The sequence below is a fragment of the Nelumbo lutea genome, chromosome 1, assembly GCF_056320005.1.
Source record: "Nelumbo lutea isolate HS-2025 chromosome 1, American lotus-T2T, whole genome shotgun sequence".
Classification (NCBI taxonomy): Eukaryota; Viridiplantae; Streptophyta; class Magnoliopsida; order Proteales; family Nelumbonaceae; genus Nelumbo; species Nelumbo lutea.
This window is the reverse complement of record NC_142684.1, coordinates 196198484-196218926: the sequence shown is the minus strand read 5'-3', so window position 1 is coordinate 196218926 and position 20443 is coordinate 196198484. Positions and strand designations below refer to the sequence as shown.

General features: G+C 37.3%; 1 protein-coding gene across 1 annotated transcript; it reads left to right on the top strand.

Moving 5' to 3' along the window:
• Positions 1–5969: 5969 nt before the first annotated feature.
• LOC148880175 (Peptidase family M48 family protein) lies at positions 5970–20363 on the top strand. The gene is made up of 4 exons (XM_088961996.1): positions 5970–6100; positions 6348–7312; positions 7433–7584; positions 19855–20363. Exons 2-4 carry the CDS (start codon positions 6365–6367, stop codon positions 20102–20104), a joined length of 1350 nt encoding a protein of 449 aa, XP_088818122.1. The 5' UTR covers positions 5970–6100; positions 6348–6364; the 3' UTR covers positions 20105–20363.
• The last annotated feature ends 80 nt before the right edge of the window (positions 20364–20443 follow it).

Sequence of the window (20443 nt, the reverse complement as noted above, 5' to 3'; positions counted from 1 at the left end):
ATATTATTTAAAATATAATATTATATATATATATTTCTAATTTTTTATTATATATTTATATATTTTTTATAATATATATTATAAATATAAAAAACTGAAAAACCGCCGAACCAAACTAATGATTAATCGAATCAGCCAACCAATTAACTAATCGGCTTTGGTTCATTTTTAGTTACCAATTTTATTACTGGTTTTAAAAATAAGCCCACGATTCCATTAACACCTACCCATATAATTCAAAGCTGAATTATACGTTATGTTGTTCAGTTGCTCGTACACTTCAAAGCTGTTAGCGGGGTCAGACTTATCTAATAGAACCCAATCAATCAACTGATTGTGTATAGGCCTTTACAAATTGACCGTTGTTACTTTAAACATTTATTTGTACAACTTTACTTTAAATATTTTTTTTACTTTCCACTTCAAATTAACACCCATAATAATGTACCACACAAGTATTTCTGTTGTATCTTGGTTAATAATTAAGTTGGAATTGGTTTTTGTTCCAAACCATTAGTATAATGTACACATTATTTATTTATGATGTACAATACATGTATAATTACATGTTTATATATACTTTATACTATCATAACACTTATATAGTAACCTAAAATCACCCCATGTACAAATATGTATAAATGCAGTAATACGCACTATTATGCGTGTTATTTATATAAAACATCATCCTCTAATTATATATGCACGTATGTATAAAATATGAATTTATGTCTTTATACATGAAATTTGTATTTTATTTATTTGACCCTAAATTGAAGTAAAGAAAACTCCCGAAAATGCAGACGTGTAAAATGCATTCAAATTTTATCTTTCAAACTGCCTAAGCCCAACCAAGCTCAAATCTGGCACACTTATCAAAAAAAAATTCAGATCTGTCTCAAGTTGTATTGGGTTAAGTTCGAACTGGAACTTCGGAATGGATCAGGCACAGGCCCAATGTCTATGTCAACGAGTTAGACCTAAATTGATTTTTAAATCACCTTAATCACTCAAATTGCATCCTTACTTCCCTTAAAGTGTTGTAACTTGGGGCAGGTTAGCTCAAAACCAACCGGAATCAAGGTTTTAAAAGGCTAAAAGCGGAGGCAAGGCGGTTGGGTGTTAAAGAGGTGAGGTATAAGCCTCAAATTAAAAACTTAAAAATCACAAAAATAAATAAATAATTGAAGTTTTAGATAATTATTTGTCGATTGTCACTTAATGTATCAATGGTTCAACAATTGCTGATTGTTCAAATCTTTTCATCAAGATTACTTGTATGAACTATGAAGTGTAAGACTCTAAGCTAACTAGTAACTATTGTTCAGGTGTAGGAATTTTACTTTTTTTCTTCAAACAAATTTATGGCTGCACTTATTAAATATACATGAATTAGACAAATCTTGAAATTTCAAAAGTTTTAGACAAATATTGAAATGAATTAGACTCATTTCCATGGTTGTCATGATAAAACTTCATTAATGGTTGTGGCAAGAGGTGTTCATGGAAGATGACAAAATGAATCCAGATTTAATATATATTATGAGTTTATGACAACAAGGCAACATGTACCCATGCATCTCATCAGTTATCACAACACTTACTATCCGAAAGTGAAACTAAAAGAAAGTAGCATGCCAGCACCTCTGAGTCTCCGACCTCCTATAAATCTATCACCCCACCTAACTGATAATTTGAGACAAAATAATAAGAAAAATGTGAAAAGGAGGAGGAGGAGAACCTATACACAATATTCAAAAAGAAGAAGAAAGAGGAGGAGGACCTGTATGCAGTCGCATAATTTGATTTTGTCCAATATTCTTGTCTTCTTGAATCTTGAGTTCGGTATGAGAAGTAGAATATCGATTGAAAAATGAAAACAAATAAATGAGATTTTGGTCAATGGAAACCCTACATTTTGGAGTTTTTAATTTTTCCAAAATTGTCCATACTATATTCCAATTTCCCCACCCAAAACCCCTTTAACTTAAGTCTACCTCCTCATGTAAATTGAGGCGAAAGGCCAAAGGCCTATGCCTCACTAAAGTTGAGGCTTACGCCCTTGCTCTGAGACTGTGGCTACTGAGGCCAGGCAAAATTTGGCTGCCTTGCCTTGAAGCATACACCTCTCGCCTCGCCTCAATCGTCTTTTAAAACCATGACCGGAACCCAGCCCTATAAAAGTAGGGTTGGGTTTGTTAAAAAAAAGTTGGATTGGATTGAAAAGTATGAATCCAGTTCAACTGTGAGTTGGGTTAAGGTTGGGGCTTGGGGGTTGAAAAGTATGAACCCGACCAACTTTCCCTTTTTTGGCTGGGATAAAAATAGTGAGACTTTCCTTCAATTTTCTAGCATTCTCTTAGTCAATTAAAAATGATACCGAAAATACATAGTACCATAAGATTTGTAACCATATATCCAATCAACGAACATCATAAAAGCGGTAAGACTTTTTGTGTGTGGGGTGGGGGGGTGATTGGTCAAAGCTCATCCACTATCACATCTTTCCAGCATCGTAGATTTATCCCTTCTATATCATAGCAAGGGACACTAGGCTGACTGCTAACATAAACAATTGCATATTAAAATAACATATAACATATAGACAAGGTTTTAGAAATCTAAAGGCAGAGGTGAAGTTGTTAGGTCTCACATTAACAAGGTGTAAGTCTCGAGCAAAGAAAAAAAGATATATTATTCATAAACAATAAAGGCATGAAAAACATATATTGAAATCCCATATAACAGGTTCATGGTTCGAAGTATTGATGCATTCATGCATCCCAATACACGAAAAGGGGTGTATCGAATATCACAACTTTGAATTATGTACATCTTTTTTCTTTAATTTTACAATAAGGTTTAGTTTTATGTTATTTAATTATTAAAAAAAAAGAGTTTTTAAATACCTTAAAAAGGGGTATCAGTCCCCCAAATTGTATAATTATATATACAATTTATTGCACCATTACTTTACCTATTTAACCTGAATAGTTAAAATGTTGACCTGCCATGTAGGTAAAAATGGCTTTATTTTGGGGTCATTTTTCACTAGATAATAACCATTTACGCTAGATGCTCATGTATCGGATTAATCCTACTTTTCATCCAATCACTTAGGCTTAATTTGGGGGAGTAAATAAAAATATGTATAATATAAATGTATAGAAAATAATATAAAATATAAGATTTTTCACTTCTACGGCCCCGATGCTTTTCAGGAAGTTATTTATCCAAGTAATTTATTTACATTCTTTTATTTTCTACGTAAATAAGATAATAACTGTTTTAACCATACAAATCCATTATTAAAAAATATAATTTATCCCATCCAAGTATTGACTTACTCAGTGTTTTAAAAACTGACCCAGAGGTCAAATCGTTTTGCCTCTAGTTTGTTGTCATCAATTCAACTGGCCATGTTGGATGGGTCAAACCATGCCACATCAGCCATATGGAAATTCAAATATATATGTATACACATGTAAATATGTGTATAGATATGTATAAAAATATATATTATCAATAAATAATGTATAATTATGTTTTACATGTAATATATGAAATATTTTATATTTAATTTTATATTTGTAAAAAATATTAAAATTGTAATTTTAGGCCAAAAAATGTTTTTCTTTTAGAAATAACAGGGGAAGGCGCCTACGGCCCCTTGGGACACATAAATCTTGAAAGTTATCCAAAATTTAAAAATATTCACCTCAATCTGACATCGGAGTGCAAAGTTACGACCTCCCTGAAGTTTGCATATGCAATTAGTATGCAACCTTAGTCATCGGGTCAAATGAACCAATGGTCCAACCATCCGAGTCAGACGGTTTTGACCTTCTTTGGGTTTTACTCAAATCGGTCTTGAAATCTTAACCAGGTGACGGTTCGAGCATTTCAATTGGTCGGGTCAATGCCAGGTTGAAAACATTGCACTTACCTACCTAAAAGATGGGTACATATAAATTTGAAAAAAAGAACATATATATTTTAGCCAATAAAAACAAAAATCCCATTAACAAAGGCATCGTTTGGCAAGTCCTCATGCGTGGTCTTTTGGGCTTTGACAAGGTTGAAAGATTGAAAATCAACTTTTTCCACTTGATAACCAAAAGTTGAAAATATGAGAAGATACATGTGCGGAAAGACTCGAAAAGACTGAAAAATGCCAAATTTCAAGAAGCTTCAAATGAAACTTCCTAGTCTTTCTGCGTGATAGATAGTCTCTAAAGTCTAAAGACATTTTTAAAAGTCCAATAGATTGAACCACTTGCCAAACGGTCTTTATTTTAAAGACAATATCCCAAAAGCTCAATATATCTGATGAGGGGTAATTTGGCCCAACCTGTTAGCATGCGGACACGTGGAGCGACCTGACGACTAGATGACAACTCAACACTTTCCAGCACCTTAGCTGCCCATGTTAGCTTGGGCATCTCGGGTACCTCAACCAAGACCAAGGTCCAAGCAGCTCGTGGTGTCCTTACCTATCGAGGTGCCATGTAACTCACTTCTAAAAGCTAGCCAACTGTCTCTGACCTTTTCGGAATCACACCGCATGTCAGCGAGCCTTATCCTTATCCCACTCGGATCGGATGAAATCGATAAGCCCTTATCAGCTCACACAAAGTCCATTTTCGGGTGCGAAATGGACTCTAGATAATGCGGGCCAAAGATCTCGGACATATTTCGTAAGGCCTACGACAACTCATCTATATAAGAGCATCACCTTCAATCTCATAAGGTATGCACGATTTAGCTCTCTAGCTCTCTTACTCACAAGCTATCAAGCTCGCAACTACACTCTCTACTAACTTAAGCATCGGAGTGCCCACACCGGGTAAAGCACCCCAAGTCCTCTGATTGTACTTTCTTGCAGTTCAATTGGCCATGTAAGTGACTGACGTCCAAGCTGCCATCCAATAGAGAATGACCAGATCACGCACCATCAATATCTTTTGACCATCTGAGAAGTTAAAATATATTTATAAAAAACTTATCAAGCTGCACCAAGCTTTCCCTCTCAAAATCGAAAAAATGAATGCCTCATATTTGGACGTCAGCTTCTACCGTTCTAATCGCATTTTGCAAGCTTGCATTGGGAATATTTTTTTCATGAAATAAAGCATACAAGTAGGGAGATTTTCTCAATGGAAGGTAGTAAATGCTGCTTAAATGGGCTTTGCCCTGTAGCCGAACACTCCTACTTGACACTAGGGTTGTTCACGGGTCGGTTTGCTGAGATTTTTCCAACTGACCCGACCTGGTCAAGTTACCTAAAATTGAAACCGAAACCGACCCTGTGTTAAGCAAAACCGACCTGGTTGGTTTGAGTCAGTTTGGGTCGGTTTCGGCTCTAAGTTCAACCATGCTTGAGAGTCAAATTGTATTAGAGATTGTGCTTGAGTTAAGGGGCTAAGGGGGGCGGACCAAGTTAGAATAGAAGTTATCAAGAAAATAGAAAGTCAAACTGTATTAAAGACCATAGAAACCATGATCCTTTGATTATTTTCTTTAAACTTTTTCAAAATAATTCATTGTCTAGTTGTCTTACAATACTTGCCATTAATGTCATTTCTAACTAGAAGACTAGAAATTAAGTTAGGTTGTAACTAGGATAGAGACAACTTAGTTAAGTAGGAACTAAGTAGGTTGTAACTAATAAATAGGAACTAACTACTAACTATTAAGTCAGTTCGATTCGGGTCGGTTTCGGTTTTCACGCGTGAAAACCGAAACCGACCCGAACCATCGGTTTATAATTTTTTACAACCCGAAACCAACCGATATTGAAGAAAACCCAGCCAACTCGGATTGGATCGGTCCGGGTTGGTCGGGTTGGGTCTTCTTATGAACAGCCCTATCTGACGCAAATTGCGGACAAAAGAGCGGCAACCGGCAACGTACGCCCCAAGTGACGTAGTCGGTTTGCCTTTCGGGTTACTGGTGTACGGTCCTCACTTGACCGAATTCAAACTTGCCCGGAAATTGTCCGTCCAGGGACTTAGGCAACTGGCATCTCTTCTCCAACTAGCCACTGGCGCCATGAGGTCGAGGCTCGACTCTCTTTACACCTAATTCACGGTCGTATCTCGTATGTAAAGCGACTTCCAGACACCTCCTCGTGTCTTCCTCGTTTCTTTACACATAATTCTTCAATGCTCCAAAAGAAATAAAAATTCCACCCTTAAATTTGCCATTTGTTCATTGTTGTTAATTTGATTTTCTTTTTCCTTTTTTCCTCCTAATTTTCCAGAGAGAATAATCGTCAAAGAACGCGATTGAGAAAAAAAAAAATCGGTTTATTGAATATTGACGAAGGTCTACTGTAACTTTTCCAGATTGTAGTTTCAAGACAATGGGTTCTTATAGAAAAGCAAAGTTTGCAATCAATGCGTTTCGAGATTTTGCCTCCAAGGTCATAGCCCGAGCTCCGATTCGAGAGACAACGCATGGAGGACTCAAGCAACCTACTCCGTCTTTGCTTTCTGGTACAAGTAACAAGAGCAGGGTCTCTGGGTTTTCTGTTTCATCTTTAATTTCCGGAAAACCTAAGTTCTATGCTTGCGGGAAAAAGGGCCTGCAGGATGTCTACTTCAATAGTGGGAAAAGATTTTACTATGTCGACCGGTATCAGGTTCAACACTTCAGACCGAGAGGGCCTCGCCGATGGTTTGATAACCCGAGGAACGTGCTGGTTGTTGTTGTGGTCGGTACGGGTGTTCTTGTTACTGTCTACTATGGGAATTTGGAAACGATTCCTTATACGAAGCGCACCCATTTCGTTCTATTGTCGAAGGGCATCGAGAGACAGATGGGAGAAGCTCAGTTCCAGCAGGTGAAGGCTGCATTCAAGGGAAAGATTCTCCCTGCGATTCACCCCGAGAGTGTGCGTGTGAGGTTGATAGCTAAAGACATAATTGAAGCGTTGCAGAGAGGATTAAGGCATGAGCAGGTGTGGAGCGATCTTGGCTATGCGTCGGAGAGTACTGGCATGTCCGAAAAGAATGCTCAAGATACCCTGTTTGCATTGAGTAGCGGTCCAGAAGGAAAATTGGAAGAAGGGTGGAATCGTGAGGACGAGATTCTCGACGACAAGTGGGTTGAAAAGAGCCGGAAGAAGGGTCAGGTGCTGGGTTCACAGCCTGCGACACAGCATCTGGAAGGTTTGAATTGGGAGATTTTGGTGGTGGATGATTCTGTTGTCAATGCCTTCTGCCTCCCTGGAGGGAAGATAGTAGTATTCACGGGATTGCTTAACCATTTCAGGTCAGATGCGGAGATAGCTACCATACTTGGACATGAGGTATAATTTCTGGTTAAATTTTAGCTATGTTGTAGCAATCTTCATATGATGTTGCAAAAACTAACCTTTCCAACCTATCATACAAACAAGAGTAGGTTATTTATTAATTAATTTAATTAGGTTGCACATGCTGTAGCTCGGCATGCAGCGGAAGGGATCACAAAGAATCTGTGGTTTGCCATCTTCCAGTTGATTCTTCTCCAGTTTGTTTCCATGCCGGACCTTGTGAACACAATGTCACATCTTTTTTTCAGGCTTCCTTTCTCTCGAAGGTATTTTGCGCGGTTTCAATCTTTTAAGTGTTTCCTTATTGGTGTTTTTGCTGGGGCATTAGTTGTTGAAAACTTGAATTCAGAAATCCCCTTCTCAAGCTACTGGAGTTAATACATGCATTCTACAACTAATGTTGCTTAATTGAATTTATTTTCATCATGCAATGTTGCTGTTAGTTTACTTCCAGACTACTTCCCGGGATTCATCATTCAGTTATTTATTTATTAGATTTTTTATGAGAGATCTAGCAATTCCCTTGGAGACTGCCTAAAGAGGATAAAATAGTTGCATTTATTTATTCCTTAATAAATTGTCCAATTGCTGCAATAAGCTGTCTCACTCACTGAAATACTGCAAAAAAGAGTGATAATTCATTCTTATATTATATTGGCTTAACAAATTAATATTTGATCATTTGATCTTTCTTATATTATGTTGGGTTCATGCACTTGAAAATAAACACCACAATGAAGGTTGAGTGTTTGCATGGCCAAGGCATACTGCACTCAAATGCAATAAGGATAAGAAAACATGAAAGCATTAGTAACTTATCAGTTTCATACTTAAGAAAGCGTGTTCAACTATATTAAAAAAAATAGAAAATTGAATAGATTTAGTTCATTAGTTGATGAGAAGGTAAAAGAGAGGGAACCTTATAATTTTTAGAAGGAGATCCAGGTGCTAGGGTGACATATAAACATTCACTCTTTCGGGTGGACTCCTAGGAAGGTCTATAAGATCTTAAATGGTTTAGCTCTGGTTTCTATTGCAGGGTTGCTGCCCTTCTCCTGGTTTATATCAAAAGTTGCAGGGTGGTTTCTTTTTCTACATGCTTTTTCTTGTCCACATCATAGTGGAGGGTGGATGGGTGGGGGAGGGGCCTTTGATCCCTTGTGCTAGAAGAAAGGGTTTCGATTTGGGGAGGTAGCCAAAAGGCCTCTAATGTACAAATAGATATATACACCAAAATAAGCTCCTCTTCTCTCTCTCTCTCTTCAATGTTATTTTCGGCAAGTCTTTAGGCATCTTGGATAATGGTTGACTACCTATATTAGGATTCTTCTTAGAATGCTTACTTAAAAAAAGAAAAAGAAAGACTGCTGTAGGAGCCAACATGCCAAATTTGGAATTTTCTGACTTTTTATGTATCTATCAATAGTAGGGATGTTATTGTAATTTCAAGTAGTTATTTTCTTATTAATTGAGCATTAAACAGAACAGAACGGTGAAATAGGGTTTATGTAGATGACTCCATATAGTTGGAGTAAAGCTTACTGCTTTAGAAGATGACGATTTTCTGATTACTTGAGTCAGCAATTTTCTTAATTAGATTAGGAGTTGGTTTTTCTGGTTAGGTTAGGATTTAGTCTTCGGATTGGGACTTTGGGAATCATGCTAGTGAGTCAGAGTCATTAGTTGTCAAGCAAACTTTGTCCCGTTCCAGTCAGTGTCTTCGTAGTATTTTGTTATTGGTTTTAAAGTAGGAAACGGAAAAGGGCTGACCGCATTTTCCCCTCACTTGTAAAAATGTGCAAGGCCCTATTTTTTCTACACAAGTCAATAAAATGTTTTTTTGTTCTATTGTTTCTGTTAGAGTGATTCTAACTACTGAAGATGCTGATCTCTCATCCTTTTGGTGCTGATCTATTGTTCTGTTAGAGTGATTCTAAGTTTCTAACTACTAAAATTTACTGTTGTATAGAATTCCTGCCACTAAAACCTCAGTCCAGCAACTGCAAAACTCTACTCAATCCTAATTACTCCTCTCACTTTTACATTATTCTGTAAGTTCAGCTTTCGTTGCTCTCTAAACCCATTTCCATTTTGTCCTTAGTTTCACATTCTCGGATTTGAAACTAGACTTATTGTATTTATTAAAAAAACTGAGTTATTGTTCAGAGCTGGAAACCCCTCCTAAACTTCCCAAAACGCTCTTCCTCTTACTTGATGCAGGTTAGTAAGACGAATAATAAGACATAATTAATCTCTAAACAAAACATAAACATAATCAGAATTGTTCTCTACACTTAATTACCAAATCTATAATTAATCCCCAAAAGCCGTTCCAAGCCTGAGAAGAGAAAAAAAAAAGATGTGATTTCTCCCACCTATCCATTGTCAAAGACAGCTTGGAAGCTGAAACTTTATTCTGGTTAAATTGAAAAAGTTATCTAATTTACAGGCATTGTTTGAAAAACTATTGGAATTCATCATATGTTAGGATATTAATATCCATCTGAGAAAGGGTATTCCATTGTAAAATGTTGAAGTGTTGGCCCTAATGTGTCTTTGGAACCATTTGTAATTCATAGTGAAAGAGATAAATGGAGGCCAATGAAAAAATAAAAAAAATAAAAAAAGAGGTAGTCTATGTTACCCAGATACGCAAGGACATGAATGGATATGGTATTGGATACAAACTTTGTACTAAAACTTGAGGTGACCTGTAAACTGCAATTAATAGCAATGTGGTGGAGATGAGCTTCTCAATCCCCAAAATTCCTTCCCCTGTATCTCTAGTTTCTTTTTAGGACTTGAAGCTTTTGAGTCCCTCTCCATGTATTTGAAAAAAAAAAAAATCTTGGTCCTTAAATGCAATCCCGTGAGTGCCACCAATAGTTTCTTTAACACTCCTCCCTGTTAAAAGCTATGTGTATAAATATACATACTTTTCGTTCTGTTCCAGCGTTCCCCCTTGTTTGAGCTCTCTTCAATCTCCAACCTCTAATAAAATTTGTCATCCGTTCTTCTATTCATTGGCTGTTAACCTCAAACTACAAGAGAGTTGGCCTTATGTCAAAAAATGATAGATAAAGGGCTTTTGTGCGCATTGTAGGGATGAAGCCCTTGTACAAAATGCCATGGGCCCCCTGTGTGTGCATTGTCTTTCTGCTTCACTTTGGTTTTGGGTTTTGAAGATAAAAGTTGTTTTTGGGTTTTGTTTCTTTTTCTTTTCTCTTCTCTTCTCTCTCTCTCTCTCTCTCTCTCTCTCTCTTCTCCTTCTTGTTCTTCTTGTTCTTCTTCTTCTTGGGAGAAATTTATGTGTAGTGGTTCGAGAAGAGAGAGGAAAAGATTTGTTGCTTTGGTTCATTCAAGGATGATGAAGAGAGGGGAAATGATTTGCTCAACGTTTTGAACATTTAGGGGCAACTTTGATATTATAAATTATTTTTGAGTGAGCTATTAACGGCCCTAAATTGTGCAATGATAGAGGTCCTGTTTATATTATGTGGGGCCAGTCAACAAGGCATGTATAAGTTATTCAAAGTTCAGGGCATATATAAGTAGTTTCTCAAATGTACAGGGTATATATAAGTAATTAACCCTTGAATTAATTTGGATTTTAATGTAGTTGGAAGATAAGAGTCTGTCTTCCTCTTTGTAATTATTGTGATAATTAATGAAATTGTGTTACTGATAAAAAATAATAATTTGGATTTTCAATGTTTTTTAATCACATATGATTGGAGGGTTTGATGCAAGTATCCACTATGGGCATATCATTTCTCATTTGATAGCAGTTCCTCGCCATACTCATGGAGCAAGGTACTAATACAAGTGGTCAACATGTTCCTGTCATTAAGCCATCTTTAATCTTGATACAACATTTAAAAAAATGTGGGACTAGTTTCATTGGATGGTAGTTATGTTGATGTAGGACCAGCTCAGTTCTAGTCCTTAGAGAATGTTGAATGGTCTTCTTGATCAGAGTTTTATGGCTGTCAATTGCTGTAATGGCTTCTTGAAGGAATAAGAGAGAAAATAGGGAGAGAAAGAAGAGAGAAAATACCTGGAATCACTCACAGGGTGCCTAGAATCACTCTAGGGCATGGGAATCACTCACCATAACTAGCATAAGCTGAAGAAAACTCAATATGATTCGTTGCCTTTGTGTAAAACGTCCATACATATTTATAGACACAACTCATAATAACCCTAGGAGTCAAACTGTTAGACTCATAATAGTCTTAGGAGTCAAACCGTTAGGCTCAATAATCCTAGTAGGACTGAAACTAAATTGTCATATCCTATTTAAATTCAAAGGAGGAAATTGAAAGGTGCTTGGTGGATCACTTCAAGTCAATCCTTGCCTCTTCTGAGGAAAGCAATGCAGAATTAGGAGAATTATCGTGGGACAGAGTGCCAGAATCCGAAGCAACCTTCCTAGAAAGAGCTTTCAGTGTAGAGGAGGTACACGAAGCAATTTTCTCGATGGATAAATCTAAAGCTCCGGGGCTAGATGGATTTTCAATGGCTTTCTATCAGGACTGCTGGGAAATCTTGAAAGATGAATTAATGGATGTATTTGTGGAGTTCTATCAAAAAGGGAAGTTATTACCTGGAGCAAATGCAACTTTTACTGCTTTAGTTTCAAAAAAGAAGGCGGCCAAAACCCCTAAGGATTACAGACCAATAAGTCTTGTGGGTAGCTTGTATAAGATCATTGCTAAAGTCTTGGCTGGTAGGTTGAAGACTGTCTTGCCCTATGTTATATCTCAGAACCAAGGAGCTTTTGTAGAAGGGAGACAAATCGTGGATCAAATCTTAGTGGCAAATGAATGTGTGACAGCTAAGAAAAAATAAGGTGGCAAAGGTTTGATTTGTAAATTGGACCTAGAAAAAGCTTATGATATGGTGGATTGGGCCTTCCCGTTGAATCTAATGGAAAAGATGGGCTTAGGTGAAAGATGGAGAATGTGGATTAAAGAATGTATTAGCTCGACACATTTTTCTATTTTGATGAATGGGGTAGCAAAGGATTTCTTCCAGGCTAAAAGAGGACTCAGACAAGGTGATCCTTTATCCCCATTCTTATTCACTTTTGTGGCTGAGGTCTTAAGTAGGCAAATCACCAAGGCTGACCAAGATAACCAGTTTAAAGGTTGGAGGATGGGTAGATCAGAAATGGTGGTGTCTCACTTGCAATTTGCTGATGATATAATCATTTTCTGTGAAAGTTTGGATGAATCCAGTGTAAGGAACCTGAAAAGATTGGTGGATAAGTTTCAAAAGGCTTCTAAACTATAAGTGAATTGGGGAAAAAGTTGTGTAGTTGGAATAAACATGGGGGAGGGGGATATCCAAGCATCGGCAAATTTGCTAGGCTGTGAAGTGAAAAGCTAGCCTCCAGAATACTTAGGTATGCCCTTGGGGGGGAATTCGAAAGCTGAAAACTTCTGGAAGCCAGTGTTAGAGAGATTCACAAAGAAGTTGGCAATGTGGAAGAGGAATTATATTTCCTTGGGGGGAAGAATCACCTTGATAAAATCTACCCTAGCAAACCTACCCACTTATTTCCTCTCCACCTTTAAGATCCTGGTAAAAATAGCTAGGAAATTGGAGAAGATTATGAGGGATTTTTTGTGGGAACCTGGCGATGAAAAGAAGGATCATCTAGTGAAGTGGAAGTAAGTTTGTTACCCTAAGGAGCACGGTGGCCTAAGTATAGGGAACTTATTAAAGAAAAATAAGGCCCTTGTAGGGAAATGGCTGTGGAGATTCCCTTGTGAAGAAGATAGGTTGTGGCATAGGGTCATTAAGAGCATTCATGGTGAAGCAGTTAACGGCTGGGATGCAAAACTAGCCTCCAATGCAGCTCTAAACTCTCACTGGAAGGCAATTTATGAGGTATTACCAACCTTTCTTCAATTTATCAGATTTGATGTTGGATGTGGCAATAAAGTTTTATTCTGGGAAGACCTTTGGGTTGGGGATATGCCTCTTATGGTTAGATTCCTAGATCTCTACTCTTTATCAAACCTTAAAAACAAACCTGTTGCTAGGTTTGGTTTGCTCTCAGACTTTGGTATCTCTTGGGATTTTGGGTTCAGAAGAGGGTTGAGGGAAAATGAATGTGAGTCTCTAGTGCTTTTAATCTCAACACTTGAGAGGGTCTACTTAGACCAATCTATAGCTGATAGTAGAGTTTGGTCCCCACTTTCTGATGGTTTATTTTCTTGTGCATCTTTCTTTGGTTTGCTCACTCACTCTGACCCTATGGGGGTGAACTTCCCTTTGAAAGAAATATGGTGTAAACCGATCCCTTTAAAAGTACAAGCTTTATGTTGGGAAGTGTTCTTAGGGAAGGTAAACACTTGTGATGTGCTACAAAAAAGGAGTCCAAATAAATGCCTCTCTCTGAAGGGATGAGAGATCCATCATATGGATGGCCGAACCCTGCAGGTAGGTTGGGCGAAATTTCAAAAATTTCCTCTCCCCTCATCTGGGAATCACATTCCCTGTTTTAGAAAATCTGCATTTTCAATGATCAATCTTGAACCATAAATCGAACTAGATCTGAAAACAGAAGCAGGAGAGGGATATACCTGATACGGAGAAACAATATCTCCCAATGGAGGTGTTCACACCCAAGGAAGGAACCAAAAACAGCTCCCACTGAAGATGGCGCAGTGTAGGATGGAGCAGAATCAGCATTGTTCGTCCAACGAACCGAACCCTTCACAAGAATTCGCTGGGGCTATGAGCACAACTTTGGATCAGCCTTTCTCCAAAGGCTGATATCAAGATCCAATCTTGATCGTTTCTGCTTGAAAGAGGAGATCGAACTGGCAGTTATGACGGTGGCAAGGAGAAATGGGCTTTAGGCCCAATAAGTATATGTGCTCACTTAGCCTTCCAAACTGCTGCCCAGTTGGGCTTCCTTGTATGGCGTGGGACCCAAGCATTGATCTATACATCAGCCACAAGGGTTCAGCCTAGCCTTTGTTACAAGGTCTAGCCAAATTCACTAGAAAGCCCAGTGAACCCCCCGAGCCCATCACATGGACTCTATGGGCCCAACACTTACACTAAGTGGTCCTTGGGCCAAGCCACCTTGTAACACCCAGGGACTGTGGGCAGATGCAAGATTAGCCCATCAAGTATTACCCTCAATGGTCTTACACTTAACCTCTCAGCCCATAATGATCATACACTGCCCGACAAGAGAGGACCTCTCTCTCGGTTGCAAGGAACAGTTCTGCATTCTCTGTTCACATGGATCACAGGAATTAAAACCTTTTGCAAACAATTAGAAACTGTACTATATATATTTATATCCGTATATAAAATATATTTTGCAAAACAAATTTCAACTATTGAAATCGGCTGCCGGCAGTCTTGGTTTCCATCAGAGAGTGCATCCCCGATCATTACCTTTGTCCGACAAAGGGGCTGATCCTATCACTATGATCACCCACTCAGATGAATTCTCGGACTGTCCCAACATACCCAGGTTTTGACCCCCTCTAAGGATCTCACTGATTGGCATATCAAAGACAGCCCAATCCGACACCTAGTGCAGTATCATAATCGAGTCTAGGGGTCAGGTGTAACTTTCCAATTTTGCCCACTAATCACCAAGGTCCAGGGCAATACTGGAAATCTGGTCCGGTTCAGGGTTTCAAGTAAACCTACACTGCATGTACCTCGGGTCTCACCCTGGCAGCTGAGACAGGCCACCCCAACACTTGGCAGCACACCAGTGTCAGCCTTAGCAGGATAAATCTCCCTAGACTTATCCAACGGCTATGAACATTCTAAACTAACACGAGTCTCATTAAGTGCCCAGTTTAAGGGTATTACATAGAAATACACCACTATAACATGAATCAAATATGTACTTTATTCATTTACAATAAATGTCATAAGTACATCAATCTGATTGGAGCTAAGGGCATACAACTGTCTAACACTCATGTGTGTGTGTCCTTTGTTTGGATTGTGGTGAAACCCTACCCCATTTACTTTTATCTTGCTCCTTTGTTTCTGGTATTTGGAATGTTGTTTGTTCTCTCTTTGGATGCAGATGGGCTCCCCCACAGGATGTGGTAAGTCTTTTCAGCCCCTCCTTCTTGAGACAACTGAAGAAAAGAGGAAAATGCTTATGGAAGGTAGCAAGAGCAGCTATAGTATGGACTATATGGGAGGAAAGAAACTTAAGAATTTTCCCCGAAAAAAGTAAATCAAAGGAGGAAGTGATTGACGCCATAAAAATTAGAACTGCACATTGGGTGAAGACCATGGAGCTATTCAAAAATTTCTCCACGAATGAGATTTTAAGAAGTTGGGCTGAAGTAGCACTAACAGATGCACCCAAAGTAATTGTGAGTGAGGAATGGAAGCCACCCCCACTGACATTGAACAAACTAAAACTAAATTTTGATGGGAGTTCTTTTGGTAACCCAGGAAGGGTAGGCATGGGAGGTGTGATTAGAAATCATCAGGGTGTGGTGGTGGCACTCTTCTCGGGACCATTAGGTATTTGGTAACTCAATACAGGTTGAATCTCTAGCCCTACTTCAAGGTCTAAAGATGGCTGAGCAGATAGGAATAACACTTAGAAATAGGAGACTCACTACTGGTAATTTCTTGGCCTTAAAAACATCACTTCAGTACCTTGGAAGCTCAAATTTATCTTCAGAGAAATTGACATACTTACAAGGAGGATCAACTCTCAGTTTGGTTGGGTCAAATGGAGCGTAAATGGGATGGCGGATACCCTAACAAAACAAGGGGCAAATAGATCTACATTGTACCGGGCAGAACTGTAACTGATTGTTTGTGGGTGCAGATTAGATTAATGCTTATCTGCTACCTATAACTTTTGTAGCTGATTGTAGCCTTTGCTACTTTATTTATAAAATTTCTTGCTGATCAAAAAAAAAAAAAAACTCAAAGAAGACTCGATAACTCTAATCCTATTTATGCAATGACTCTGAATTTTTAAACATAAACAAACTATAACTAGAAAATCAAACCCTATTATTGGACCCTACAGAAAATTATAAAATAGCAAAAATACCTTTGGTGTTCAATTCAGTCCAAATCCCAAGTACCATCACTATGCCATATCAGGATCTGTTGTAAGGCCTTCTTTCTAGAATAAGTCTTCAAGGGTGCTGATCGATTCCTATCATATGTATAACCGGTTCTTCTAGTGGAAGACCCTTGGATTTGAAATGGTTAATTGTATTTGATAAATGTAATGGAGTGCCAATCTTGTGCTTTAGGTTTTCCTTGATGTTAATGATTATATCTTATTGTTGTTATATGCTACTGATCAAGCAAATTGGATGTGCTAGAAATTTAGGCTCCTTCAAAAAGTTTGATATTGTAACAGCTTTTCACAATGCCATGCTGCACTGTTCTGGGTTCATTTCTTAGGTGGCGTTTGATAACACTTTTCAAATCTCTAAAGTCTGAAAATGTTGCTTTTCAGACGCCACCTATGTTTGGGTTTGAGTCTGAAAAAAGGATCTGAAATGCATTTTCAGATTTGAAACCGTAAGACCCAGGCCATGCATTAAACGCGGTCAGATACATTTCAGACCTAGCCAAAAGTCTAAAATATCCCTAATATTTTTAATAATGACATATTATATCCCCATAAACCCGATAGAAGCCCATTTGATATGTTACCATCGAATGAGAAGGGTAGACAGCGATGGAGAACTTGCCTAAATAATGTTAATCGTGGTCTCTACACCAAAGAAGTGCATCGTCGGTTCTGTCCTCATCATCCTTGCTCGTATAGGTGTACCCTCTCTCTCTCCCTATCTTCCTGCCATTGCCGCTGCAACTCTCAATAGTGGCGGTTAACACCCCTGTCTTTAGCCACTTGAGCTGTTTGATCGAATCCATTGCAACTCTCCATCGTTCAATTTCCCTCTCTATCCCTCTCTCTCTCTCTCTCCTCCACTTCCGGCTACTGTTGTCATCTCCACCCCGTTCTCTGCCTTTACAACTAATGTAAAACAAAACACCACTGCAACAATGTAAAACAAAACATGGCTGCAACTGATGTACAATTAATTATTAATTATTAAATATTTTATTAGTTTTTAAGATATTAATTTGCTAATTATTAAATATTTTTTAATTGCTTCATAGATTTTATTACTATTATTATTATTATTTTAATTATTAATAATTTATTTTTAATTTATAAATTTATATATACTTTCCAATTTTATTCTTATTTTAATAAATTATTTTTTATTTTTTATAATTTATTCATATTTTTCATTATTATTTTGAATTTAATAAATTATTTTTTATGGAATAGTGCAAATTGAACTCAAAATTACCAAATAGTCTGTTTTAGGGGTAAAATAGTAAAATCAGGGAATTTCAGATGCTGAAGCATTGATCCAACACAAACAACCTTGTCTATTAAGAGCCTCTAAAAAGTAGAAAAGCATCTATGTTTCTTTTCAGATTTGAGACATAAATAATATCTTTTTAACTTTTCAGACTTCAGATTTCAGATTTATCAAAGGCCACCTTAGATTCTGACATGAATATGGTGTGCCAAATTGGATATACCTTAAAAATAGGATTCATGAGCCCAAGCTCCAATTGTGTATTTAACTTGTACAGAAAAATAATTGTCATAAAATAACAGGTATTATATTGGACTAACAAGTGTGACAAAATTGAATCTCTATGACACAGGGCATGACTAAATGTTCCATAATGGTATTCTACTATCTCTTACCAGAATTTGGGTTCTTTTTTCATTTTTATTCACCCTTCCAATTTGGAAAATCCCTTTCATCTTTTTACCTTGTTTAATTGTTACTTAGGCTGTGTTTGGTTGCAGTACAAATTTATTTGCACTAGTGGCTCAGTTTGGATGGAGTACAAATACAAATATGTACTGTACAAATACATACCAAATAATATAAAATAAAAGGTTTTGCACTCTACATATTTGTATTTGTACTCCTTCCAAATGGAGCAAGTACAAATGCATGGGAGTGCAAATGCTAAAAATGCAAATTCTTGTTTAATTTTGATTTAGATTTTACTTTATTCTGCTCCATGCCTTAATTACTTCATTTGTACTGCAATCAAACAAAACAAGTTAAATTTTGAAACAAAAATAGGTCAGAATTTACATTCAAATCATTTGCACTGCCATGGTTTTGCATCAGTGCAAATTTATTTGCATTGAACCAAACACAGCCTTAGCCTCAAATTTAATTCAAAACAGAAAATGATTACTATAACAAAATCTAGATGGATATGAGACATAGAAATGGACATTAGGCAGCATGGACTTGGATGGTTTATTCAAATACCAAATGTGGCAGACTTTTGATGTGCATCCAAATATAAAATGAGGAAAGAATATAGAGTAAATGAGAACTTCGATTTTTCTTTTTTTTTTTGGATCATTAGATCAGAAGTTGGATTTCGTTAACCTATCTATTGACTTTGCCTGTCTTATTTATATTTGAAGCAATTGCAACTGTTTCTTAAACTAATTTCTTCTTATATTCACCTTTTTTTATCATCAACTGCAAAATTTTATTATATCAGAATGATATTATAGTTACAAGTTTGCTTGCATCCCACTAAATTGGCTGGATCACACCAAGCCCTGAATCCCTCATATATCATTCTTACAATGGTGCCCAAATCAATTGTTTCCTAGAAACCCCTTGTTTGGCTAAGGTGTTAGACCACCCAATAGCTGATTGATTAACCCATCTGAAAGTAACCTCTATTTCTCTTGCAATGCATCTGTTTTTCCTCAAGGCTTGCCTGCCACTCCAACATCAATGCTATTTTTGTTCATCCAGTTTACCACCAATTGGGAATCACCTTTTCCCACCAAGTTTCTGCTGCCCAATTGCTTTTAGCTTTGTTAATCTTAGCTCCTGTAGAAATTTCTGCACTTAAAGATTCAGCATAGCCAATTGGCTCAGAAAAGTGAGCCAATATAGGCCCTTTCTGTTTATATTCACCTTCAACTTTAACAGAAAAATAAACAAGATAGTATATGGGCGTTGTGGAAAAGAGTGGTGGGGAGGGGTTGAGATGACACTATTAGAGAAGCAAGATTTGGAGATGCACTGAAACAGAAAATGTAGAAGAGACCTTCTAGTTATTTGCAATGGTAAATTTTGTACCAGAGAATTGTTATCCTTAGTTGCTCCAGTGAGACAGAGATTGGTGAAGATTAAAATATATCACTGAATATGGAAGCAATGAATGATGAGAGATAAACGCTATAACCTCCATTTGTCAGACTAAACAATTGAAATAGAGTAACAAGAAAGTTTTCCCACAAGCTTAGGGAATCATATTATGTTGCCTCTTCTTTTCAGGAGATGATTGTTAACCTATGCGATCAGCCTATTCTTTTGATGCACGTATATTTTTTCTTTCCTCTGTTATTCTAGAAGGTATCTGTTACAATTTTTTTTTTTTGTAAGTTAATTGTTGCCTGAGTACTGATTTGAATATTGCTTGTTTACCAGGATGGAAATGGAAGCAGACTACATTGGGTTACTATTGGTTGCTTCAGCTGGATATGACCCACGAGTGGCACCTAAAGTGTATGAGAAACTGGGAAAGGTCACAGGTGAATCATCTTTGAGAGATTATCTTTCCACTCACCCATCTGGAAGAAAAAGAGCGCAATTGCTGACCCAAGCCAAAGTGATGGAAGAGGCAATGTCTATTTACAGGGAAGTTAGAGCAGGACGTGGTGTTGAAGGTTTCCTATGAAATTCTGTATTCATCCGGGTGATGTAAAAGTAACATGTCCAATCAACTTACTCAAAATAAAAGCCATGAAAATGGTAATCTTCACATAGAGGGAGCAGGCTCTGGATAAAAAAGTTCTGTGGGAGTCAAATTATGTGTTTATGAGTTTCTGATCAACCAGTATAGATCGCGTGCTACTTTCAGTTTTTCTTCCTCATGCAAGATGTGTATTTACGTGGTTTTTTATTATCAAGTGTAATCATCGATTGCGACCTGTGAATTCTTTTTAGCCTGTTCTCCATCTTTCTGAATTCTGATAAAGCCTCCAACCAAATTCTCTTCTGTTTTTAGGGAAAAGAC

Bases quoted from the DNA above. Each gene is read 5' to 3' on its own strand.
- LOC148880175 (XM_088961996.1), top strand. From the start codon at position 6,365: ATGGGTTCTTATAGAAAAGCAAAGTTTGCAATCAATGCGTTTCGAGAT. The intron at 7,313-7,432 runs GTATAATTTCTG...TAATTTAATTAG, and splicing joins CTACCATACTTGGACATGAG to GTTGCACATGCTGTAGCTCG. The intron at 7,585-19,854 runs GTATTTTGCGCG...CTTGTTTACCAG, and splicing joins AGGCTTCCTTTCTCTCGAAG to GATGGAAATGGAAGCAGACT.